We start from the raw sequence: 23,663 nt of genomic DNA on the forward strand, positions 1-23,663 counted from the left end.
TTCTTTGTCAAGATTGTAAAAAGTTGTGATTCTAAATGACTGTAATGCATTTTGTAATATGACACTGCTAAGGGGGAGGAGACCGCCAAACGATTTGGTAACACTTTACGATACGTGTGCACAAATAGGCATTAATTCATGTTTAATTAATGCACAGATAATCACGAGTTAATGTATAATTAATGAAGAACTAAACAATTTATTAATGATTACTACATCAGCATCTATATTATTCATAGATTAAGTAATCAATAAATTGTTATTAGTTAATTGTGCCATAATGTATAAATTCCATAATAACTTATTTTATTAACTAATAGTGTAAATTCATGTGTTAGTTACCACAGTGGTCAAAGCTATGTACTTCAACTTCCAGTTGTCTGCTTTAATTACTCATTAGCTAATGATTTGCAAAGATATCATTATGTTATGACTTTACTTACTGAGGCACAGAACTATTAACTAATTGTTAAGTAATATAGTTATAGCTAATGATTAATTAAAGCAGACAACTGCAAGTTGAAATACATGGCTTGAACCCATTTTGGTAATTAATACATTAATTTACACTATTAATTTACACTGTTAATAAAAGGGGTTATTAGGGAATTAATACATTATGACACATTTAACTAATAACAATTTATTGATTACTTAATCTATGAATCATATAGAATGTTCATCAGTTGCTGATGTAGTAATCATTAATAAATTGTTTAGTTCTTCATTAATTATACATTAACTCGTGATTATCTGTGCATTAATTAAACATGAATTAATGCACGTGTGCACACGTATTGTAAAGTGTTACCAACGATTTTAAAGTACAATTTCCTTGGTAAGGCAATATCGATGATTCTTGAGCTTCTAAGCTTTCAAATGATATATAATTCATGTTGGTTACTAAAAAAAAATTATAGAGAAAAAGGACAACAGACAAAAGAGTGCCAAGCGTCCCACAGGTGGGACGGTGACAGTTAAGGGGTTATGAAAGCAGAAAATCAAAGAATCAGCAATTATCTCATCTTCTGATCTGATGTTGGACTTGGTCTGACAAGTTTGAGACCTGCTTCTGTATAAAATCTGTACCTCGCTTCATTTGTCTTAATTATGTATTGTCTTGTCTTTTAGAATGATCTCCATTCTGACGTGTCACCAAGAGTTTCAGTTCATGACGAGGAGCCTCTTTCTGAAGATGATGCAGTCAATGATGCTCTGTATGCCAGTGTGAAACCCAGCAGATCCAGAGGAAAAACTCCTGAATCCACAGATACTGAGGAGATCCAGTACGCAACTGTTCAATATCAGCGAAAGAAAGAGGAGACGGGAAGAAAGAGGAGACCGGAAGACAATGAATGTCAGTATGACGATATAAGAGTTTATCAGACTGATGCTGCTGTGAGGTAAGAAAAAAAAAAAAACGACTTAACCAGCCATAACTTCAATAGATCATCAAATATGAGCTGTGACATAATTGTCCTTTTTTTGTTGTTGTTTTTAGGCCATCAAAGCCTGTCCTTCGTTCAGTTGTTTAATGAGCAACTGTTGGATAATTGTACAGCTGAGGAATAATTTACTCATCTATTCGAACCACAACCGCTGTAAACATGTTTAGAAAATCACATTAGAATTAATTTGTTTTCTTTGACCCTTAGTGAGAGAATTACTTTAATTGTATCCTGGACTGATGTCACATCTTTCTATTTCTAATGTATTGTGTGTGTTTGAAACATAGTTTGATTTTATTTTTAGGTTTGTCTGAGTTTAATCTGTTTATAGTGTATAGTTTGTTGTTTTCAGTATTTCTGAAGCTGAAAGTAAGCTTAGAAACTAGAAATATGCTTCACAGAGAGAAATAAGACCTGAACAATGTTATTGACCTTATAAATCACATCCTCATGAAGTTAAGTCAAATATTATCTGAAAATAACCGAACTGTAACTTTTTTTAAACAATATTGCTTTTATTAGTTTGTAAAAAAAATATGTTTTGACAAGCTAACAACAGTGAGCTTGCATTAAGTATTTTATTGTATGTATTATTCTATTTTATACAACAGTTTGTTCTGGTTCTCAAATCTGATTGGTTGAGAACCATGAGATATTCTACTGGTATCGCTACAGGAACGCCCTTTCACAATTTTTCTGAGTGTCATGCCGGACGTCCAAATCCCGTATCATTTTATAAATATTACAAATATTATTTTTGTGTCATGGAATGTAGTTTTAAGAGGTTTTCAGGCGAGAATGTACTTGTTTATAGTTCAAAAATGCAGTTTGTTAATAAAGATAACGTCTGTTTGAAAATTTGCTTCGTCATTTTCGGACGTGCGAGACCCATATCGTCAGGGGGCGTTCTGCACTCATCAATCCGCTCAAGATGCTTCAATAAACCTGATTGACCTTCAAGCCATGTAAAAGCACAATATGCAAGTTTTTATTTTTATTATTAATATTAAAATATCCAAAATCCACTAGAACAGTGTTATATATTTTGTTGAATTGTGCATTATGCCAAAAGTTTCAAGGAATGTTTAAAGCAAGAGAAATAACCTATTTTAACTAGTGACCCATCCCTAGTATTTGTCACCTGCCGATGATGTCATACACCCTCGATTTCCTAAAGGACCAGAAGCGATCGACTGTGGCACAATAACCGCTGCTTTCGAGCCATGTGTTGCGCTCATCTCTCATTAGCATAAATGTGATTTCTACCCGAGTGCTATTGGATGAAGACTACAACTCCCTGGGTTTTCTTTGGTAAACAGCACCGGTAGGACCTCTAGTGGTTGATTTGTGATTTATTTCTTCATGTTTGGGATGTCCAACTATTTTACCTCTTGAAAACTTCTTGGATTCTCCAGTCATGGCTTTGGTTAGTTTGTCGCTTGCATCTTTCATGCTGTCAGCATCATTGTTGATTTTACTGCTGGCCTCTTTCATGCTGTCAGCAGCTTCGTTCAGCATCTCAGGAACAGCCCTCTGCTTTTTGACTAAATCCATGCTTCCCTCTTGCACGTGACTTTTGTCTCCAAATGTTTTCCCCTGTTCTTTGTAGGATACATAGAGGATATCTTACCTTTATCAGACAATCTCATAGAAGTCAACTGAGTTGCCTTCCCACTTGACTACACCTGTAATGTAATCATTATTTATATTAACATAAAAAGTTTTTATAGAAATAAATGAAACAGCCTCAGAGGGAATTTGTTCTAGAAACAATGGCACGAACATTAAACATTGAAATACCAGCTCTTCCTCAGAATTAGTAGTTTTTGGCCTGGTTTCACAAACAGGGCTTAGGCTAAGCCAGGATTAGGCCATAGTTCAATTAGGATATTTAAGTAATTTTTATACACGTGCTTAGAAAAAAACATTACTGGTGTGCATCTTAGGACAAAACAAAGGCACTGATATATTTTAAAACCAATCAGTGCAATTTTATTTCAGTCGAAACAGCTCAGACTTACATTTTAGTCTAGGACTTGGCTTAAGCCTTATCTGTGAAACTGGGGGTTAAAGTTTGTAGTTTTTTTGGGAGAATGACAAAAAAGTCTGAACCATATTGAGAGCAATCCTCACTGATGGAAATAACTATTAACAAGTAAATGCAGTATATCGGTTCAGAATAAATAACTTTTTTCCACTGCTAGAGCACATGTGGATATACTTGTGGAATAGAGGAAAGTATACCTAGTCTAGCAATAGGTATATGAGGGGAAACCCGGACTCTTGAAGAACGCGGAGATACTGAGACATAATGCCACAACCAGCTGGGCGAAGGAGACCCAGCCAGAGCACAGTCACGGACTACTTCGTCTAATTCTGTCTGCAGGGCATGGAGGAGACAGAGTTCACACAGAGGGGAACAACTGGTGGGAACGGTGCACGGATACTGAGAGGAGTGGCACAGCAAGCTGACACCGAGCCGGCCTCCCGCAAATTACCTGATGTTACCTTAGTACATGGGAGGAGACAGGCTCAACGCAGAGATTGTGGAATCTCACGAAGGTATTGGGTGTCGCCCAGCCCGCAGTTCTACATACACTGTAAAAAACAACCTATAGAATCTACTCAATAAAATGGGGTAAACTGGTGTAACAATTTGCACTCAGTTTGTTTGGGTAGATTCTATCCTATATATCTGAGTAAAGAATACCTGAATTTATCAGCTAAGAAAAAAAAAAAAAAAAGTAGGTAAAGTCTACACAGCAAAAAGCGCAGTATTAAATGAACTCTCCCGGGAGTTTATTTGAGTCCATACTCAGGCTACGTTTACATTAATCCGGATACATTTGAAAACGGAGTTTTCATTTTAAAACGCTCTCCGTCCACACTAGCGTTTCCAAGCGTTTTCCAAAAGTTTCTCATCCACACTGAAACGTAGGAAAACAGCAAATTCGCCTTACTGCGCATGCGTAAAGCCTCCAAACTTATACAGACGTAATAAGTTTTCACGCAATTCTTCTGGCGGGATAATTTACGGAAATATCTCATTATCCACTGACGCGTCTATATCACGCTCATTCATATTTTATCTGAAAAGCAGTTGTCGTCATGTTTTGCAGGACAGCAACTGTGAGTAAATTTTCCGTCATCATTTTAGGACTGTAATTTGAAGAGTGTACAAGGTAAATCTCTTTAGCAGCAGTGTGACAGTGAATAGCACAGGCACAATTACTGGTGTAAACATAGATATCTATTGGTACAATATGCGTCACATGACTATAAATATGCGTCATCGTTTTCAAAAGCCTCCGTTTTCACAGTCCACACTACAACGTGAAAACGGCGTTTTCTAATTTATCCACTTTGGCCGGAGTTTTTAGAAATAATCGTTTTCTGTGATAAAAACGGCGTTTTCGTGTAAATGAGAGGCCAAACCGCAGGGAAATATCTGCGTTTTCCCTTCGTGTAAACGGGGCCTCAGAGTGTTAAAATCAACACTGAAGCAGTGTCAAAGCTAATCAGGTAATTAAGTGATTCATTGAGTGGTGATTGAAAATTATTGAAGACACCAAATTTTTTATGTCACCATTATAGAGGTCAGTGTTAGCATTAGTTGGGCTCTTGACCTGTAGCTCTTTAGCATTAAGTTTTGTTTAGCTGTTTCATTAAACCAGCCAGACAAGCTAAAGAGCAAAAGTTATGCAGTGGTGATAATTCTGGTTTAAAATAAGCTTAATTTGAACCACTGAAATCTTTAGAGTGCAGTCTTTCAGTTCTATATCCTTTATTTATTTCAACTGTTTTGGGGTTTCACAGCAGCAAAAATAATAAAGCCTGTTTTTTTTCTTTTTTGATTGGCCATTTTACAAGCTCCTCTGATCAATTTTTTTTAAAAGTTGCTCTTTAAGGCACACACAGACATCAGGAATCAGCATATGAATCTCAACAATGGTGACAAACAGCATATTCAGAAACAGATCAACTCTAAACATCACGGAAATCATCAGCTCATAATTTATTCATGCCGCAATGCATGATGGGAGACACAGATGAGTTTTGATTGGCTACAACATACGTTTTTGATGGTCACCATTGTTGTGATTCTCATGCTGATTGTTGATGTCTGTGTGTCTATTTCTAAAGTATGTGCATATTTTTGTCAAAATAAGCTTCAAAAACACTTCTCTGATTAGTCCAGCGTAATTAATAAATAAAATATAACTCTGTTATTCAGGTCACTACATTATGACTTTGTCAAAGCATGTTCAACATCACATAATCTAATTTCTCCTGGTTTGTCTGATTGTTAGAACTCAATTAGAGCACCCAAACAAAACCTACTGTTAAGAAGTTAATGGTAAAGAGCTAAACTAATGCTAACACTGACCACTATAATGGTGACTTACTTACTTAATGGTGATTCTGCTTTTTAACATCAGGTCTTTAATAATGGTCAATCACCACTCAATGAATAACTTAATTACCTCAATAACTCTAACACTGCTTCAGTGTTCATTTTAATACTCTTGAGTATGGACTCAAACTATTGGGAGAGTTCATTTAATACTGGGCTTTTTGCTGTATAGACTTTACCTACTTTTTTTAGTTTGTCTTAGCTGATCAATTCAGGTATTGTTTACTCAGATATATAGGATAGAATCTACCCAAACAAACTGAGTGCAAATTGTTACATCAGTTTACCCCATTTTATTGAGTAGATTCTATAGGTTGTTTTTTACAGTGTATGGCTGGCTTCAGTGCATAAGAGGAGGCAACACTCCGAGTGGCGTGAGCTCGACCTCCTTGGGGGGATTGCTCACCTTGGAACTCGTACGCCAAGGTGATGGCATCAACCACCCAATGGGCCAACCTCTGCTTGGAGACACCATTCCCCTTCTGCTGTCCCCCGTAGCACACAAAGAGCTGCTCGGAGCGTCTGAAGCTCTGGGTGTGGTCCATGTAAATGCGCAAAGTGCAAACGGGACACAGTAACACTAAGGCCAGGTCTGCCTCCTCCGGGGGCAGAACTTGCAGGTTCACCACCTGGTCCCGGAAGGGAGTGGTGGGAACCTTGGGCACATAACCGGGCCAGGGTCTCAGGATAACGTGAGAGTAGGCTGGCCCGAACTCAAGACAAGTTTTGTTGACCAAGAATGCTTGAAGGTCCCCTACCCTCTTGATGGAAGCGAGCGTGGTCAGGAGCGAGGTCTTAAGCAACAGAAATTTAGGCTCGACTGAATCCAGCAGCTTGAAGGGAGCTCCCCGAAGGCCCTGGAGGACAACGAAGAGATCCTAAGAATGGACGACCTCTCAGGAACCTGACAACCAGGAGATGCTTCTCAAGGGATGCTCCGTCCACTGCATCGTACACTTTGAGAGTTGAAGGGGACAGCCTGCGCTCCAACTTCTTTTGCAGGAAGGCAAGCACCACTCCGAACGAACATCTCTGACGATCCTCTCCTCGAGAGGAGCACCAGTCAATGAACAGACCCCACCTCAGAGCGTAGGCCTGGGGGCTCTAGGGGCTCTAGCCTGAGTGATAGTGTCTACCACAGCCTGGGGTAGGCCAGTGAGGTCTAGAAGCCACACATGGTTCCACAGATCAGGACATGGGTGACAAATAGTGCCCATCCCCTGAGAAAGAAGGTCCTTCCTCAAGGAGGGGCTGCTGCGAGGTGCATGAGGTCGGAAAACCAGGTCCGGGTGGGCCAAAACAGGGCAACCAACAGAACCTGTTCCCCGTCCTCCCTGATCTTGCACAGGGTCTGTGCAAGGAGGCTCACTGGGGGAAAGGTGTACTTGGGACCCTGAGGCCAGTGCGTCCCTGCCAAGGGGGGGCCTCGTTGAGGGAGTAAAAGAGCAGGCAGTGACAGCTCTATCTGAGCCTCCCTGAATTGACTCCAGATCAGCTTGACCGTCTGAGGATGGAGTCGCCATTCTCCAGGAAGGGTGAGCTGCCGTGAGAGAACATCGGCTGCACGGTTAAGCTCTCCTGGAATATGAACAGCGTGCAGCGATTTAAAGCCGTGTTTGACTCCAGAGGAGCAGATGGTGGACGAGTTGCTACATACGACGGGAGTGTAGACCACCCTGGCGGTTGATGTATGCTACAGTCGCAGTATTGTCCGTACAGATGAGCACATGCTTGTTGCGTAGCATCGGAAGAAACTGACGCAGTGCGAGAAGCACTGCTATCAACTCCAGGCAATTGATATGCCATTGACTGCCACTGTGCCACTGAAGCCACTGTGCTGCCATATTGTTTTTTTTTTTAAGGACACACATGTTTGTAAATGTCTTTGTCATCACACAAGTCATCAGTTATATAATGACAATGCCAGACAGAGAGAAGTCAGGAAATTAAAGCTTCCTGTCCTCATTACTCCTAATAATCATAATATTACTCTTCTTTGCATTGTATTTAACGTCAATATTTGAACCATACTGAGAGCAATCCTCAGTTATGGAAGTCTATTAACAGGTGAATACATTCATTCTTTAAGCTCTCACAGGGTATAAATGTCCAGAATAATTAACTTTTTTTCCACTGCTGTTGAACTGAATTCTTATAGCCCAGTCAATATCCAGTCTAACCACATTAATAGCTGATCAAACTTTATGTGCCATAGTGCGGAAGCGCTGCCCATGTATTCTGCCATAAACCATTTCAGTGCTCAAGTCAGCGGTGTGCTTTATCTGCTTCACTGTGGCAAACGTGATATCCTCAGGCATTATATGGCACAATATTGGTATTCATTTATTTTGGTTTATCCCAGGCACCCGCATGGCTGCTGCTCTCCTGTAGAGATACAGGTGCAAAATAAATCCCAGCTGCCAACAGGTTTGTTTGCAGATTGCAGTAGACAATCATGAACAGCAGGTAAGTGACTGTTAAGGGGATCAATGCAGATGTAATGGCAGTCCATAACAGTCTTATCTTTTGCTGTTATGAAGCTGGTAATTGAAGACTGAAGAAAGTTAAGGTGGATCGCTCAGGTAAGTGTAGGCTATACAGGTAAGCAGTCAGGTAAGTGTCCAGGTATAACTGACGAGACCAGACAATGGTGAACTGAAGTGATCGGCTGTGACAGGTGCATCAACTTATCTTCATAATAAGTGTGAAATAGACAGAAGAACATCTGGTTACACAATCCTGTTCTCCAAACATCTTGAGTGAGTATTTCTAAATTAACTTAAAGAAAAATGCATAACTTTCTTTAGTTAGTTTTAGTCCAGTAATGTTGTTGTCTTATAAAGGGAGGCACACTGATATTTCTGCAACTCTGTGGTGTGTCAATAAAATGAAATAAAAAACAGTGTTAACCAAACAAAGCCAGTAAAGTTAAAAATGAATGTGTTAAAACAGTCTGTCATTGGCTGCTGTTGATCTGATGAGCTTCTACACCAAAAGACAGATACACTTGAACAATGAAAACTGATTTCTATAGATGAAGCTCATTTAACATTTTTATTATCAGAATGAGTGATTATGAGCATTTTTGTGTTATGTTGATGAAACAGGAAGATGAGATGTCACTGGGCTTGTCCATTTTATAAATATCCAATAGTTGTCCTCTACGTCACAGCCTTGAACATGATTTGCTCATTTGTGGTGGTTTAGGGGAGGGACTTTCTCACTCATCAGAGCATTTGATTGGTTAAACATCAGTGTATCACCAGATCTTGAATACTTTGGGCCCATTTCCTCAAAAGACAGTGTGTAGATATGATAATGATGATGGTTTATGTGTCAAACGACTTCATTAGCATAAAGATCTCAGAGCTGATAGATACAAACTAAAAGCCACAAAACTCACATTTTAATAATACAGCATCTTTAAATCAACATTATTTATTTTAGTCTTAGTTGTCATCTGTGTATTTGATAGTGCAGCATGTCTTCCATCACCGACTTTAGTCCGGTTTCATATCTGAGTCTCTGAAATGTGTTTATTTCTGTAACATCTTCCATCGAAACTGCAGTAATTCGCACTGAGGTCATTTATCAGATGGTGAGCTGTTGTTGTGGAGACAAGCACTTTCTTGTATTAGAGCGTAGTGCTGCTATTCAATCATAATTGATCATTTTACTCTGTCCATTGTGAATCTGCACAATTATGATTTAGCTCATAGTATCATTTTACAGTATCAAAGTGTTCAATATTATCAAATTCTGAAACTAAACACTATTTTAGTTTAGTATTATTCAAGTAATTGTCCAGTTGTTCTCTTGTTGAGGGAAGGACATTGATATTTCTGCAACTATGTGTAAAAGCAGTGTTAACCACAGAAACGGTGATGTCTAGAGCTATAAGTGGATGTGTTAAAACAGTCAGTCATTTGGCTGCTGTTGATCTGATGAGCTTCAACACGGTAAGACAAACACACTCGTACTTCAATGAAAACTAATGATTATTGCTCATATAACATACATGTCCTAATATGCGAAATGTTAAGAATATGGTGATGTACGGTAAAAGTTATGATTATAATAGTTGATTAATGCTGTATTATAGATATATTTGATGCTGATGTTGGTCATAATGGCTCCTCGTCTTCCTCTGATCTTTCTGCTCATGATTCACGGTGAGTCTCACATTAGAAACACTCTGATAGATGAGAACTAAAGACCACAAAACTCACACTTTAATGTCATTGGGTATGTGATATATTAATTATCAATCAATCAGTCGATAGTTAATCAACTCTTAGTTCTATTTTTCATTTATTCCATTGTTTAATAGTGCATGACTGATTTCCTGGTTCTTTCACTCCTCTGTCTCTATGCTTTCATTTTTGCTTCTCTGTGAAAAGGCACGTAAAAGTCCACCTACTACGTTGACATGCACACAGACGTAGAAGGTGGACTTTTACGTGCTTTTCCCAAACTAGGGAAGTGACGTCGACGTGTCGCCATTTGTAGTTTGTGAGTAGGGATCGGGTAAAAGTTGTTTTTAAAACACTCATGGTGGACTTACAAATTTTCTGATGCAGCGTTTTGTGAGTACATACCCTATTTACACTACTGTAGAAGTTTGGTAAGATTACGTGCACGTTTAGTGGTGCAATTTAGGAAATACATCACATGTACCATGTACGGCAGTAGCAAGCCATTCGAAAAACTCTGATATCTCCCTCAATGTTTGACTAAGGTTAAAAAAAACTTTGGATGGGGTATTTACATGGGCTTCGGAGTGCATAGCAATGAAGTCAAATCTACTCCGAACCATCCCTTTAATAGAGTTGCTGTTTTCAAATAGTGAAAAAGTATCATCATCTGTTCATGGTCTGTTGTAACTGATAAAACAACATTTTCATTCGGATGAATTGTGTGTTTCAGGGGTTTCTAGTGCTGATTGGGGTGTGAGTTACAGTCATTCACACATCTGTGCACTAAAGAACTCATCAGTGATAATGAGCTGCACTTATACATACCCTACTGAACATCAGATCAGGAAAGTGTTCTGGACCAAAAACCCTGTAGAGGGTGTAGAGCCTCCAGATCTGTCTGAGGATCCTGAATACAGTCAGAGGCTTCAGTATCTGGGAGATACACAGCAGAACTGCACCATCAGACTGAGTCATGTGACACAGAAAGATGAACATGAGTACTGTTTCAGATTCACAACTGATAAACCTGGTGGAAAATGGCTTGGTAAACCAGGAGTGAGTCTTACTGTCACAGGTGACTTTCATGAGGTTTGACTCTTCTTCTGTGCATTATGTTGAATAATAATGAGTGTATGACAGCAGCACTAGATATAATGTGTGTGTTGTGTTCAGATCTTCAGGTGGAGTCTCCTGAGAGAGTGACAGAGGGAGATTCAGTCCGTCTGACATGTAAAAGCAGCTGCACTCTGACTGACAGAGCAACATTCATCTGGTACAGAAACTCACAGCCATTAACTGAGAGAAGAGACACAAACAATCAACTCCTGCTGCAGTCAGTCAGAAGAGAGGATGCAGGCAGATATAGCTGTGCTCTACATGGACACACTTACATCTCTCCTGATGTTCATCTCAATGTCATGTGTGAGTACAGATTGACTTTTTCTCCTTAAAGTTGTCTTTAAATTGCCAGCAGAGTTTAGGACTACATATCTCTTGGGTGAAAGAGTAGCGGTTTAGCCAACTGCTGATTCATGATATAAACATATTTACCATATGACGTTTAGCTAATCAGTGTCCTCGAATCTAATTCAAACAATCGCCCAATGAAAAATAAGACTATAGGTCTAAATAAAGCAAACCAGTGTTTTGCTAGTAGTTTTGATGGATGATGATTGTAATCAAGGTAAAGACACAAACACATTTCAGTTTATGAGGATCAGTGGTGGACACCAGACATTCAAACACACAAACACTCTCTCAGACAGACGTTTGAAACTTTCACAGATGCTGTTGACTCTACTTGTGATCGCTGTATTCTGCTGGTCTGAATGGATCTGTATATGCCAGTGGTTCTCAACCTTTTTTGTGCCAGCTCCCCCCTACCCATTATTCAGGTCCCTCACCGCCCCCATCAAATAAATCATAGTCTAATTGTCCTCACTAAATATTAAAGTTGATTATTATTAGTATTTTGTGTTTATAATAAGGACTGTTATTATATATTTATAGTAATTCAAATGTATGGGGTCATTACAATTTTTACTTAATTCAAGGATGCATTGAATTGATCAAAAAAGACAGTGATGTACTTTTTTTTTTACAGTAAATTACACATATATATATATATATATATATATATATATATATATATATATATAAACGTAATAACATTCATTTACAGAGTTTTTAAGCAAATTGTTGATTTTCATTGCTACAGCTTCAGTGTTGTTGTGATGCTGATATACTTTATTGCCCCAAATTTAAAAATACTAAATAAAAATTCCTGTTTAGAACATCCAAAAGGACATTTTTACATAAGTGATTTTAGTTTGTTCTTCCATTTGTGGAACTCTTGAACTCCCTTTTTACTGTTGTGATATGTTAGGATATTTTCAATTAGCTTTCAGTAAAAAAAATAAAATAATAATAATTATCCCTTGGAAAATACCCTTCTTTTTGAGAATTTATTGAATTCCCTTTTTTCTGAGATAGTAGACATGGTTAATTTTGTGGGTAATACCACATTTACACATGCAAATGGAAGAAATGTAAACTCTACTTTACTATATTTCACAATTTTTAGAATATTTCAAAGTTTGCTTACAAATACCTTAAATAAAACTAAGTACAACACTAAAAGTTGGGATGTTTTGTAAAATGATCAAATCTATGATTTGTTAATTCTATTTAACTTTTATTTAATTGACAACATTATAAAGAAAAGATTTACAAAGTTTTCACTGACCAACTAACATGTATTTTATTAAATATAAACATTTTTTTAAGTAACAAAAGTGCAACACACTCCAAAACAATTGGGACAGAAGAAAAATAAAAGTGAAAAGGTTATAGAATAAGCTAAACTGTTTTGAAACAGTTGACAGAAGCCAGGTGAATTGGTAATAGGTGAGGGGATCATCTTTGGGTATAAAAGGAGCTTCTCAGTCTTTGCAAGCAAAGCTAGATCGTGGCTCAAAATTTGTTTATATTAACAAAAATATGTTGGCCAGTGTAAACATTGGAATTTGTTTCTTTATACTTCAGTCAATTAAATAAATGTTAAAGAGAACAAATTACCTATTCTTGATTTTATGGCATTCAGCATGATTTCTGAAAGATCATGTGACACTGAAAGCTAGAGTAATGAAGCTTAGCATAAGAGGAAAACACATTTTAAAATATATTCAATTAAAAAGCTTTTTTTAATGGTATTTTTTTTAAACAAACAAATGCAACCTTTTTTATTCATCCATTAAAAAATCGTATTTGCCTTTTTTAATAGTAATGTATATTTTATTTATAATACATAGGTTACATGCTTTTAAAATAAGCCTATCTAAACCCATAACACAGCCCACATTAACTCATACATAATTTTATTTCAAATATGAGTCACACTGAGTCCGAATATTTCGTCCGAATTTTTTGCACGTTCAAAAATAAATACCTCACGTAATGTTAATCACACTTGCACACTGCCTCCTTAATTTTCGTCCATCAAAAAAAAAAAAAAAATTCGGATCGGGCTTGATTTTTTGCGTTTTTCGCATCTGTAGCAAGCATTTTGAGAGGTGTTTTGACAGTTCAGAGCCACCGTACAAGCGAACGCCAAAATCCAGAATTGCGTCTGTCAAATTCATTCACTTTGTCCCGCAGCACAAAGCACTGTAAAGGTCTTACGCTGAGTTCCCAAATAAATTAGTGGTCTTCTTTAATATGTGGCTCCAGTAATGCTAGCAAAGCATTACAGATTACTGACATCCTGAAATAAACTTTGAATCACCCGGGATAATCCCGCAGTTTATTAATAAGGAGGTGCGCCTTAAAAGTATTTCCTCATTCCTCTATATCTGTTTCTCTTTTTAAGAAGAGAGTGGACAACAACATCGTTCTATTTCGTGTTGTTTTGCGTTTTTTTCACAACGGATGAATTAATACCCATCGGACTTTCTGTGTGTGACGAATTTTTAGGATTATGAATACGAAAAAACGCACACGAAAATTTTGGACTCTGTGCAATGCCTTTAACACTGCTACACTGGCCGCGAACGACGCAACAAGTTGCGTTAAAGCACATAGATCCCGTTATAATCTGTCATTCAGTAACTGAGCGCGAGCGCTACAGTAAACGCATTCCGCGCGCTTATGCTGCAGACAAGATGACAAATAGATAGCCTATAGAAAGTGCGCTTTGATGCATCCAGTGTAGAAATGGCATTAGGATGTGGCAGACCGTTTTCTTCTGCAAGTTTCAGCTCAAACATATTCGGTTTAAACTCGTCTTAATCAAACGCCCCCCAAAACCACCTCAGCGCCCCCCTTTCAAAATTATTGCTTTCAGCGCCCCCCGATGCTCTCCCAACGCCCCCTGGGGGGCGGTACCGCCCCCGTTGAGAAACACTGGTATATGCAATCATGTCAGTGTCTTCACGTGGGCCTGTTTAGTATTGCACATTAACTGTAAACATGTAACATTTTTTTACCTTGAAAGATTATGCATATTTCAGGTTCAGATGCATTTACTTTCTCAATCTGCTTCAGATAAAATTTACTGAAACTGTGTCTGTAAAGGTGTGTACCAAATTAGAGTAACAGAATACTGTAAATGAATGAACTGGAAGCCGGAGTACAAAATTTACGAAATGTTGAAACCACTAGTACAATTAATTAACTGGAACAAGGTCAGTGGTAAATCCAAGATAAGTGGACCAATCACTTTTCCAAGCGATGAAAGACCATATAAAATAAACCCTTGCAACAAATACACTTCCAATAAAGGCCTCACGGCAAAGTAACAAAAAATAAACAACAAAATAGTGAAGTGGTCCTAGTGTCAGGATTGTGGAATATTTTCCTAGTGCCCCCCCTTGGACTAATGTTTTGGTTTCTCCCTGTGTCTTCCCCCATGTTGCTGTGTGTTTTGGTTCCCCCCATGCCCATGTTTGGACTTCCTCCTCATCAGTGTCCTCAGCAACACCTGTCCTAGCCAATTAGCGTTCCCCTTAATAAATTGGTTGTGTTCCCCTGGTCCGTCAAAGATTATGTTACCTGTGTTCCATACGTTACCTCCTTGTCTACTGTTAACCTGGTCAACGGATTAATTAAAGACTGTTCATTTTACTCTGTTGTTGTTTGCCTGTTCCTGCATGCACAATGACTTTAAATTCTTGATTTAAACCATCTAACAACTAAACCATAGAAATAAATTCAACAATAATAATGATAGTACAATCTAAATGTAAAATATTCAAAACAAAATTAAATTTAATAAAGAAATCGTAATGTTTGTACATGGTTAAAACATAAAATATAGTTAATCCTATAAAGTGCATATCTTACTCATTACAGCAAAGGAAGGAAAAGAGCAGGATGAAAAATGTCCAGCTTTTTTCCCCCCTAAGAGCTGGCATGGCCATTTGTACATTTTATAGGTCAGGCTTCCAGCTATTTTTTGCTTTACAAGACAGCTTGTTCCGCTATTTGATATTGCAAATTGTCGTATCTTACCATATTATTTTACAGCCCCCCATAGTCAAAAAAAATTGTATCCCTTAAAACTAATCCTTGATTGGGAGAGATGCTTCTGACTCTGGGCAACACTATTGCTGCAGGTTATTATTCAAGTTAAAGGTTAGCGGCTAGCGGTTAGCGGTTTTGCTCTGTTTAAGTTTTGGTTTTGTGCTGGTAATCCTATTAGTATATTTTGCATGCTAATGATATGAATGTATCCAGTGATGTGATTGGTTATTGAATTTTGTGAAGTAGCAAAAAAAGGGCAATTTCAAACAGCAATTTTGCGACAGCCTTTGGGAAACCACAGTTTTAAGAAGAAAATACTAAGCAATGGTGTTAATTAATGGATTGGCACATGGTTTGTCTAAAAGCATATTGAAAATCACATAAAAATAAAATACATAAAAACTTGATTTTTACTACAGGGGGACTTAAAATGTTATGTTAATTATGAACACACTTGTTTGTAGAACAGTTTTACCAAATACTGCACATTTTTATCAAAATCTATGGAATACCCAAGACTTATCACTTGCATAGTTTTTAATAAGGAAAAATGCAATGCTCATTATGGCCGCAAAGCCTTGCCTTCTTAATGAAAGAGCCAATCGTTGATTAGTAGAGTCGCGCATCACTGCAGCTACCGTTAGAAGTCCTGGAAACCATCTGTGCTGTAAGACGTGCAATCAGTACTGTGCTGCATGTGTACTGTCTGATCTAAAAAGTAAGAGTTTTTTAACGCTATTGGAGCACAAGGAAACACAAGGCACAAGGTGTTGTTAGGGCTGGACAATATATCGAACGATATTGTGAGACGCGTTTAGTCAATGAAGCCGGTACTTTGATTAGTAGTAAATCTCCATCACGTGCGTTCTGCTCAGGTTTCGCTACGCCATATCGAGCTTAATATCGAATGCGATATTGAGCACGATATGGCGTAGCTTGTCAGAGATTTACGTCTCTGTGTATTAATTGCTGCTCCAGCAGAACCTGAGCAGAACGCACGTGATGGAGATTTACTACTAATCAAAGTACCGGCTTCATTGACTAAACACGTCTCACAATATCGTTCGATATATTGTCCAGCCCTAGGTGTTGTGCATCCCCCTCCCGGTAGGCACGTCCTCGCAGTCAAAACAGGAAAACAAACTAAAGAAAATCTCTGGAGGGGGCTTTGGTGGAGGATGGGCTCCTGGGAGGAGCCAAGGAGGAGACAGGAGGGAGCTGGAGCAGGAGGAGCCAGGTGAGACCCAGACCACTGTGGAGCCGATGAAGGGAGGAGCCATGGTGGAGGAAAGGCTGACGACTCCAGGGGGCCAACGAACGGAGGCGGAGCAGGTGGCGGTAGAGCCCGAAGCAGAGACGGAGGAGTAGAGTCCTGAAGCAACGGTGGGACAACGACTGACCGGGATGGAGCCGAATAGACGATGGAACCCGGTGGAGCTGGTGGACCGACGGGCGACGGTGGAGACGAGGGGGTTAAGAGCTGTCATGGAGCTGCAGTGTCGGAGGGCCAAGGTGGAGTCCAGGACTCTGAGGCTGGAGGCAAAGATGAGGGATCCTCCAGCCATGACGCCGATGGAGACTGGCAGACCCGTGGCAAACCCACCGCACAGATTGTGAGCTAAAGGGCTGACAGGGAGCAGCAGTGACAGGGCTGAAGCAGCAGAGTTGCTAGACAGGGGTAACTAAGGGAGGGAGGGAGGGAGGGAGGGTGGGTGGGAAATCCACACAGGTAGACAGTTCAGGGTAAGGCAAGGCAAGATTATTTATATAGCACATTTCATACACAATGGTAATGCAAAGTGCTGTACATGAAAGGAATTAAAATCATAATATCATAAAAATCATGAAAATTAATAATAATAATCATAACAATAAAAACTGAGAATTTAAGAACATTTAAGTTTTAAAAAAATTGATTTAAAATTAACACAGTAAAAATGATTATACATAAAATAATGCAATCTGTTCGGACATAGCACAGTGCTCATTCAATAAATGCACAACTGAACCGATTAGTTTTCAGTCTGCATTTAAATGTGGGTAATGTATTAGCACATCTGATCTCTTCTGGAAGCTGATTCCAACTGTGGGCGCTATAATGGCTAAAAGTGGATTCCCCTTGTTTTGTGTGAACCCTTGATATTACTAACTGACTCGATCCTAGTGATCTGAGTTGTCTGTTAGGTTTATATTCAGTGAGCATATCTGCAATGTACGTAGGTCCTAGGCCATTGAGTTCTTTATAAACGAGTAGAAGTACTTTAAAATCTATCCTAAACATAACTGGAAGCCAGTGTAAGGACCTGAGGACTGGTGTGATATGCTCTGATTTTCTGGTTCTAGTCAGAATCCTGGCAGCAGCGTTCTGTATGAGCTGCAGCTGTCTAATGGTCTTCTTGGGAAGGCCAGTGAGGAGACCGTTGCAATAGTCCAGCCTGCTGGTGATAAAGGCATGAACAAGTTTCTCCAAGTCTTCACGGGAAACAAAACATCTAATTCTTGCAATGTTTTTGAGATGATAGTATGCTGATTTAGTTACTGCTTTGACATGGCTACTGAAACTGAGGTCTGACTCCAGAATCACACCCAGATTCTTGACTTGATTTCTTTTGTTTTTTGACCCCTAGCATCAAGGTACTCGTTTACCTTATGAACTTCATCTTTGGGTACAGAGGAAGTTCAATGTTTATATCCTCAGAGAAAATCAAATCTTGTTCACAGTCCATCACTGTTTGTCCCAGGTCCAGATTTAGCTCACTTTCAGAGGCGGTGCAGTGGGAGGTGCTGTCCTCAGCATCCTCATGCCCCATTGACACTTCCACCACCGCAGGCATTGTGGCCAGCTCTCGCACCTGGTCTGACAGCTCGTGCAGCTCAGTGGCGATCCTCAGCTCTGTCGCTCCTAGTGGTGATGGCTCGATGGTTGCAGTGGACTTTGGCTCTCCGTCGTCGGTGGGCTCAGGCTCGTATCCCACATGTCGGGGTGGTGGCTGGCTGGGCTCTGGGTCCGGAGTGGCATTGGCGAGATTCTCCAGGGCACAAGCAGGGAACGAAGATCTGTTTCTCGCCAGTGTCCACTCCACAAAAGCGGCGAAATTAGCTCGAGGACCGTCCTCAGATGACGGTACTCTGCATGCCACATTTAGGCTGGCATCATAGAATGCACAGAGTGCATCATCCAGTATTGGTTTGGCCTTCTGAAACCAGTACACACTGTACAGCGGGGGAGACACTGGGAAAAACCAACAGAAACAGTTCAAGGACATGACATCAGATTTCATTGGTGGTTTCAAATATGAAATTGAATTGTTAGTTTGGTGAACAGTTTTGGAGAATTTTACGTTTCCCGATTTAAAGAGATAGGAGCTGCACTTGCCTGCCCGAGAGGCGTTTCAAAGATGACCACCAAGTGACATGACTTGCCTTAAAGGGACTTTGTTTTTATTCTACTCATTATTTCCCTATAGTGGCTAATACACCAGAAGTCTCACCCACAGGCTTACTTCCATGTTTAAGAAAAAGGTAGATATGGATTTGCTCTTCCATCTGACAAAATAAAGGGACAGGTAGCTAGACGTCGCCAACAGAAATGTTACAAAATGGCAGCAGTAACCAACAACTTACTTTTAATTATAAAATATAGCAGTTACAAAAATACTAGCCAGCATTACACACAATCACTCCTACCAATAAACAATAATTAACCGAATCAGGATGATACGTAAGAATCACAAACAGTTGACTTATTTAACTTTAACTTTCACTGTTTAGCATTAAACCCTACTGGGATGTTTGCTGAAATTGCCTCCCCCCCCCCCCCCCCAAAAAAAAAACAACAACCGTCTATCTAAAAAAAAAAATTCCACCAGCCGCCACTGATAAATACTTCAATCTGAAACCTTTAGATCCTCCAGTGAATCCTGTGATCTCCATCAGTCCATCTGGTGAAATAGTGGAGGGAGATTCAGTGACTCTGAACTGCAGCAGTGATTCAAACCCACCTGCAGAAATCAACTGGTTTAAAGGAGGAACGTTTGTAGGATCTGGAGGAATCTACAACATCTCAAAGATCAGCTCTGATCACAGTGGAGAATACAAGTGCAAGTCCAGAAATCAACATGGAGAGAAATACTCTGATGCTGTGACTTTAGACATTATGTGTGAGTATAAAACACAAGATTTTTTCCCCTCCACATTAGTAACTTTTAAAATGCGTTGGAAGCCTTCAATTGGTGATTGTTATTAGACCCTCCCAGGAACGTCTCAGTGTCCATCAGTCCATCTGGTGAAATAGTGGAGGGAGATTCAGTGACTCTGAACTGCAGCAGTGATTCAAACCCACCTGCAGAAATCAACTGGTTTAAAGAAGGAACGTTTGTAGGATCTGGAGGAATCTACAACATCTCAAAGATCAGCTCTGATCACAGTGGAGAATACAAGTGCAAATCCATCAATAAACATGGAGAGAAAGACTCTGATGCTGTGATTTTAAACATCATGTGTGAGTTTATCATAAAAAAAGAAAACATTCTAAATCTGTTTTATTACTTCACTTCACATTAGCAATTTTAAAATCATGTCAGCATCCTAATTTATTTGGTGATTGTTATTAGACCCTCCCAGGAAGGTCTCAGTGTCCATCAGTCCATCTGGTGAAATAGCGGAGGGAGATTCAGTGACTCTGAACTGCAGCAGTGATTCAAACCCACCTGCAAATATCAGCTGGTTTAAAGGAGGAACATTTGTAGGATCTGAAAGGATCTACAACATCTCAAAGATCAGCTCTGATCACAGTGGAGAATACAAGTGCAAGTCCATCAATAAACATGGAGAGAAATACTGTGATGCTGTGACTTTAGACATTATGTGTGAGTATAAAACATAAGATTTTTCCCCTCCACCTTAGTAACTTTTAAAATGTGTTGGAAGCCTTCAATTGGTTATTGTTATTAGACCCTCCCAGGAACGTCTCAGTGTCCATCAGTCCATCTGGTGAAATAGCGGAGGGAGATTCAGTGACTCTGATCTGCAGCAGTGATTCAAACCCACCTGCAGAAATCAGCTGGTTTAAAGGAGGAACATCTGTAGGATCTGGAAGAATCTACAGCATCTCAAAGATCAGCTCTGATCACAGTGGAGAATACAAGTGCAAATCCATCAATAAACATGGAGAGAAAGACTCTGATGCTGTGATTTTAAACATCATGTGTGAGTTAATGATTCAGTAAATGTGATATTTATTCCTCTGTCAAATGCATCAAATGTATTGCGGTTGTTAATTATGCCCATGTTTTGTTTGTTTGTTTGTTTGTTTGTTTGTTTGTTTGTTTTAGATCCTCCCAGGAAAGTCTCAGTGTTCATAAATGGATCTGCTGAAATAGTGGAAGGTGATTCAGTGACTCTGATCTGCAGCAGTGATTCAAACCCACCTGCTCTGAACTTCAGCTGGTTTAAGGAGGATGAATCCTCATCTGTTGGATCTGGACAGAGTTTCAGTGCACTACAGAGTGGACGCTTCTACTGTGAGGCTCACAATCAACATGGATCTCAGAGATCAGACGCTGTTACTGTCACAGGTGAAGCTTTTATTAACACACTCCTGTATCTTCACATCATTCATCAGTTTGTTAATTATGATGATCTTCCTCTTTCAGTTCATCATGGTGCTGGTATGAATGTGATTGTGATCACAGCGGCATCTGGTGGAGGATTATTTATCATTATCATCATCATAATCATCATCATCCTGTTTAAAATGTGAGTTCAATAAAAAACGGCTGTGATTATACATGTTCACTTTTGTTCTTATATAGTAGAAAATGACTCATATATGTTTATTAATCTTTAAGAACAGCATTCATATTTTCTCTCTATACATTTGTTGAAATGCTGTTAAAGTCTGTGATTATAACAGGAGGAAACGGAGGAATGTTAAAACAGAAGATCTCACAATGAAACCGGTAAATCATCCAAACACAACACAACTTTATAGAAGCAGAATATCAAAGAATCAGCCATTATCTCATTATCTGATCTGATGTTGGACTTGGTCTGAAAACTCTGAGACCTGCTGCTGTATAAAATCTGTACCTCACTTTGTTTGTCTTAATCATGTATTTTCTTGTCTTTCAGAATGATCTCTATTCTCTCGTGTCACCGAGAGTTTCAGTTCATGGTGAGCCTCTTTCTGAAGATGATGCAGTCAATGATGCTCTGTATGCCAATGTGAAACCCAGCAGATCCAGAGGAAAAACTCCTGAATCCAGAGATACTGAGGAGATCCAGGACAGACCAGAAGACAATGAATGTCCGTATGAAGATATAAGAGTTTATCAGCCTGATGCTGCCATGAGGTGAGAAAAAAACGACTTAACCAGCTCTAACTCCGTCAGATCATCTAATATTAGCTGTAACATAACTGCTGATTCAAGGTATAAACATATTTATGATATGATATAAAATTAAGTTAATCAGTGTCCTCAAATCTAATTCAAACAATCTATTATCTTATGGCCCCCAATTAGCCAGTGCTAAATATAAGACGAGGTCTAAATAAAACAAACCAGGGTTTTGCTAGTAAAGTTTTGATGGATGATGATTGTATTCAAGGTAAAGACATGAATGCATTTCAGTATAGTCGAGTGTTTTCATAACAGATGCTCGCTGAAGTGTGTTTTGGAAGAGTTTATGAGGATCAGTGTTATGTACATATGAACATCAGACACTAAAACACACAAACACTCACTCAAACGTTTGAAACTTTCACTGATGCTGTTGACTCTCCTTCAGATCGTTGTATTCTGCTGGTCATTCTGAATGGATCTGTATATGCAATCATGTCAAAGCATCTCCATGTGGGCATGTTTGGTATTGCACATTGACTGTAAACGTAACTTTTTTTTCTTGAAAGATTATGCATATTTCAGTTGAGATGCATTTACTTTGTCAATCTGCTTCTGATAAAATTAACTGAAAGTGTGTCAGTAAAGGCACGTACCAACTTGGAGTAACTGAATAAATTATTGAACTGAAAGCCAGAGTAGAAAAATTTACAAAATGTTGAAACCACTAATACAATTAATTATTGAGGCCAAGGTCGAAGTGATGAAAGACCACACAAAATAAACCCTTGCAACAAATACACTTCGAATACAGGCATCACAGCAAAGTAAAAAGAAAACAACAAAATACTGAACTTAAATTCTTGATTTAAACCATCTTAACAACGAAACCATTCATGGTGCTGGTATGAATGTTATTGTGATCACAAAGGCATCTGGAGGAGGATTTATCATTATCATAATCATCATCATCTTGTTTAAAATGTGAGTTCAATAAAAAACTGCTGTGATTATATAATTTCACTTTTGTTCTTATATAGTATAAAAAAACAGCATTCATATTTTCTCTCTATAAATTTGTTAAAAAATATGTTAATGTCTGTGATTATAACAGGAGGAATCAAAGGAATGTTAAAACAGAAGATCTAACAATGAAACCGGTAAATCATCCAAACACAACACAACTTTATAGAAGCAGAATATCAAAGAATCAGCCATTATCTCATCATCTGATCTGATGTTGGACTTGGTCTGAAAACTCTGAGACCTGCTGCTGTATAAAATCTGTACCTCACTTTGTTTGTCTTAATCATGTATTTTCTTGTCTTTCAGAATGATCTCCATTCTGTCGTGTCACCGAGAGTTTCAGTTCATGATGAGCCTCTTTCTGAAGATGATGCAGTCAATGATGCTCTGTATGCCAATGTGAAACCCAGCAGATCCAGAGGAAAAACTCTTGAATCCACAGATACTGAGGAGATCCAGTACGCAACTGTTCAATATCAGCGAAAGAAAGAGGACCTGAACTTACCGGAAGACAATGAATGTCAGTATGAAGATATAAGAGTTCATCAGCCTGATGCTGCCATGAGGTGAGAGAAAAAAACGACTTAACCAGCACTAACTTCATCAGATCATCTAATATGAGCTGTGACATAATTGTTGTCCTTTTTTGCTTGTTTTTAGGCCATCAAATGTTCAACCTGTTGAAGACGCATCAGTGATCTACAGCAGCGTCAAATGA

At 38.8% G+C, this 23,663-nt stretch overlaps 2 protein-coding genes across 2 annotated transcripts in view; both read left to right on the forward strand.

Moving 5' to 3' along the window:
* LOC141336765 (Schwann cell myelin protein-like) overlaps positions 1-1,535 on the forward strand; it is a 12,909-nt gene extending 11,374 nt beyond the window's left edge. The window contains exons 11-12 of the mRNA XM_073842492.1: positions 1,132-1,403; positions 1,502-1,535. Coding sequence (XP_073698593.1) covers positions 1,132-1,403; positions 1,502-1,535 — 306 coding nt within the window. The remainder of the gene's footprint in view (positions 1-1,131; positions 1,404-1,501) is intronic.
* Positions 1,536-9,973: 8,438 nt separating this feature from the next.
* Positions 9,974-23,663, forward strand: LOC141336766 (B-cell receptor CD22-like). The gene is made up of 13 exons (XM_073842493.1): positions 9,974-10,034; positions 10,789-11,133; positions 11,232-11,480; positions 19,484-19,738; positions 20,192-20,444; positions 20,611-20,786; positions 20,912-21,154; positions 21,233-21,335; positions 21,493-21,538; positions 21,711-21,931; positions 23,034-23,079; positions 23,252-23,511; positions 23,606-23,663. Exons 1-13 carry the CDS (start codon positions 9,974-9,976, stop codon positions 23,661-23,663), a joined length of 2,316 nt encoding a protein of 771 aa, XP_073698594.1.

Source organism: Garra rufa, chromosome 6 (genome assembly GCF_049309525.1).
Source record: "Garra rufa chromosome 6, GarRuf1.0, whole genome shotgun sequence".
Classification (NCBI taxonomy): Eukaryota; Metazoa; Chordata; class Actinopteri; order Cypriniformes; family Cyprinidae; genus Garra; species Garra rufa.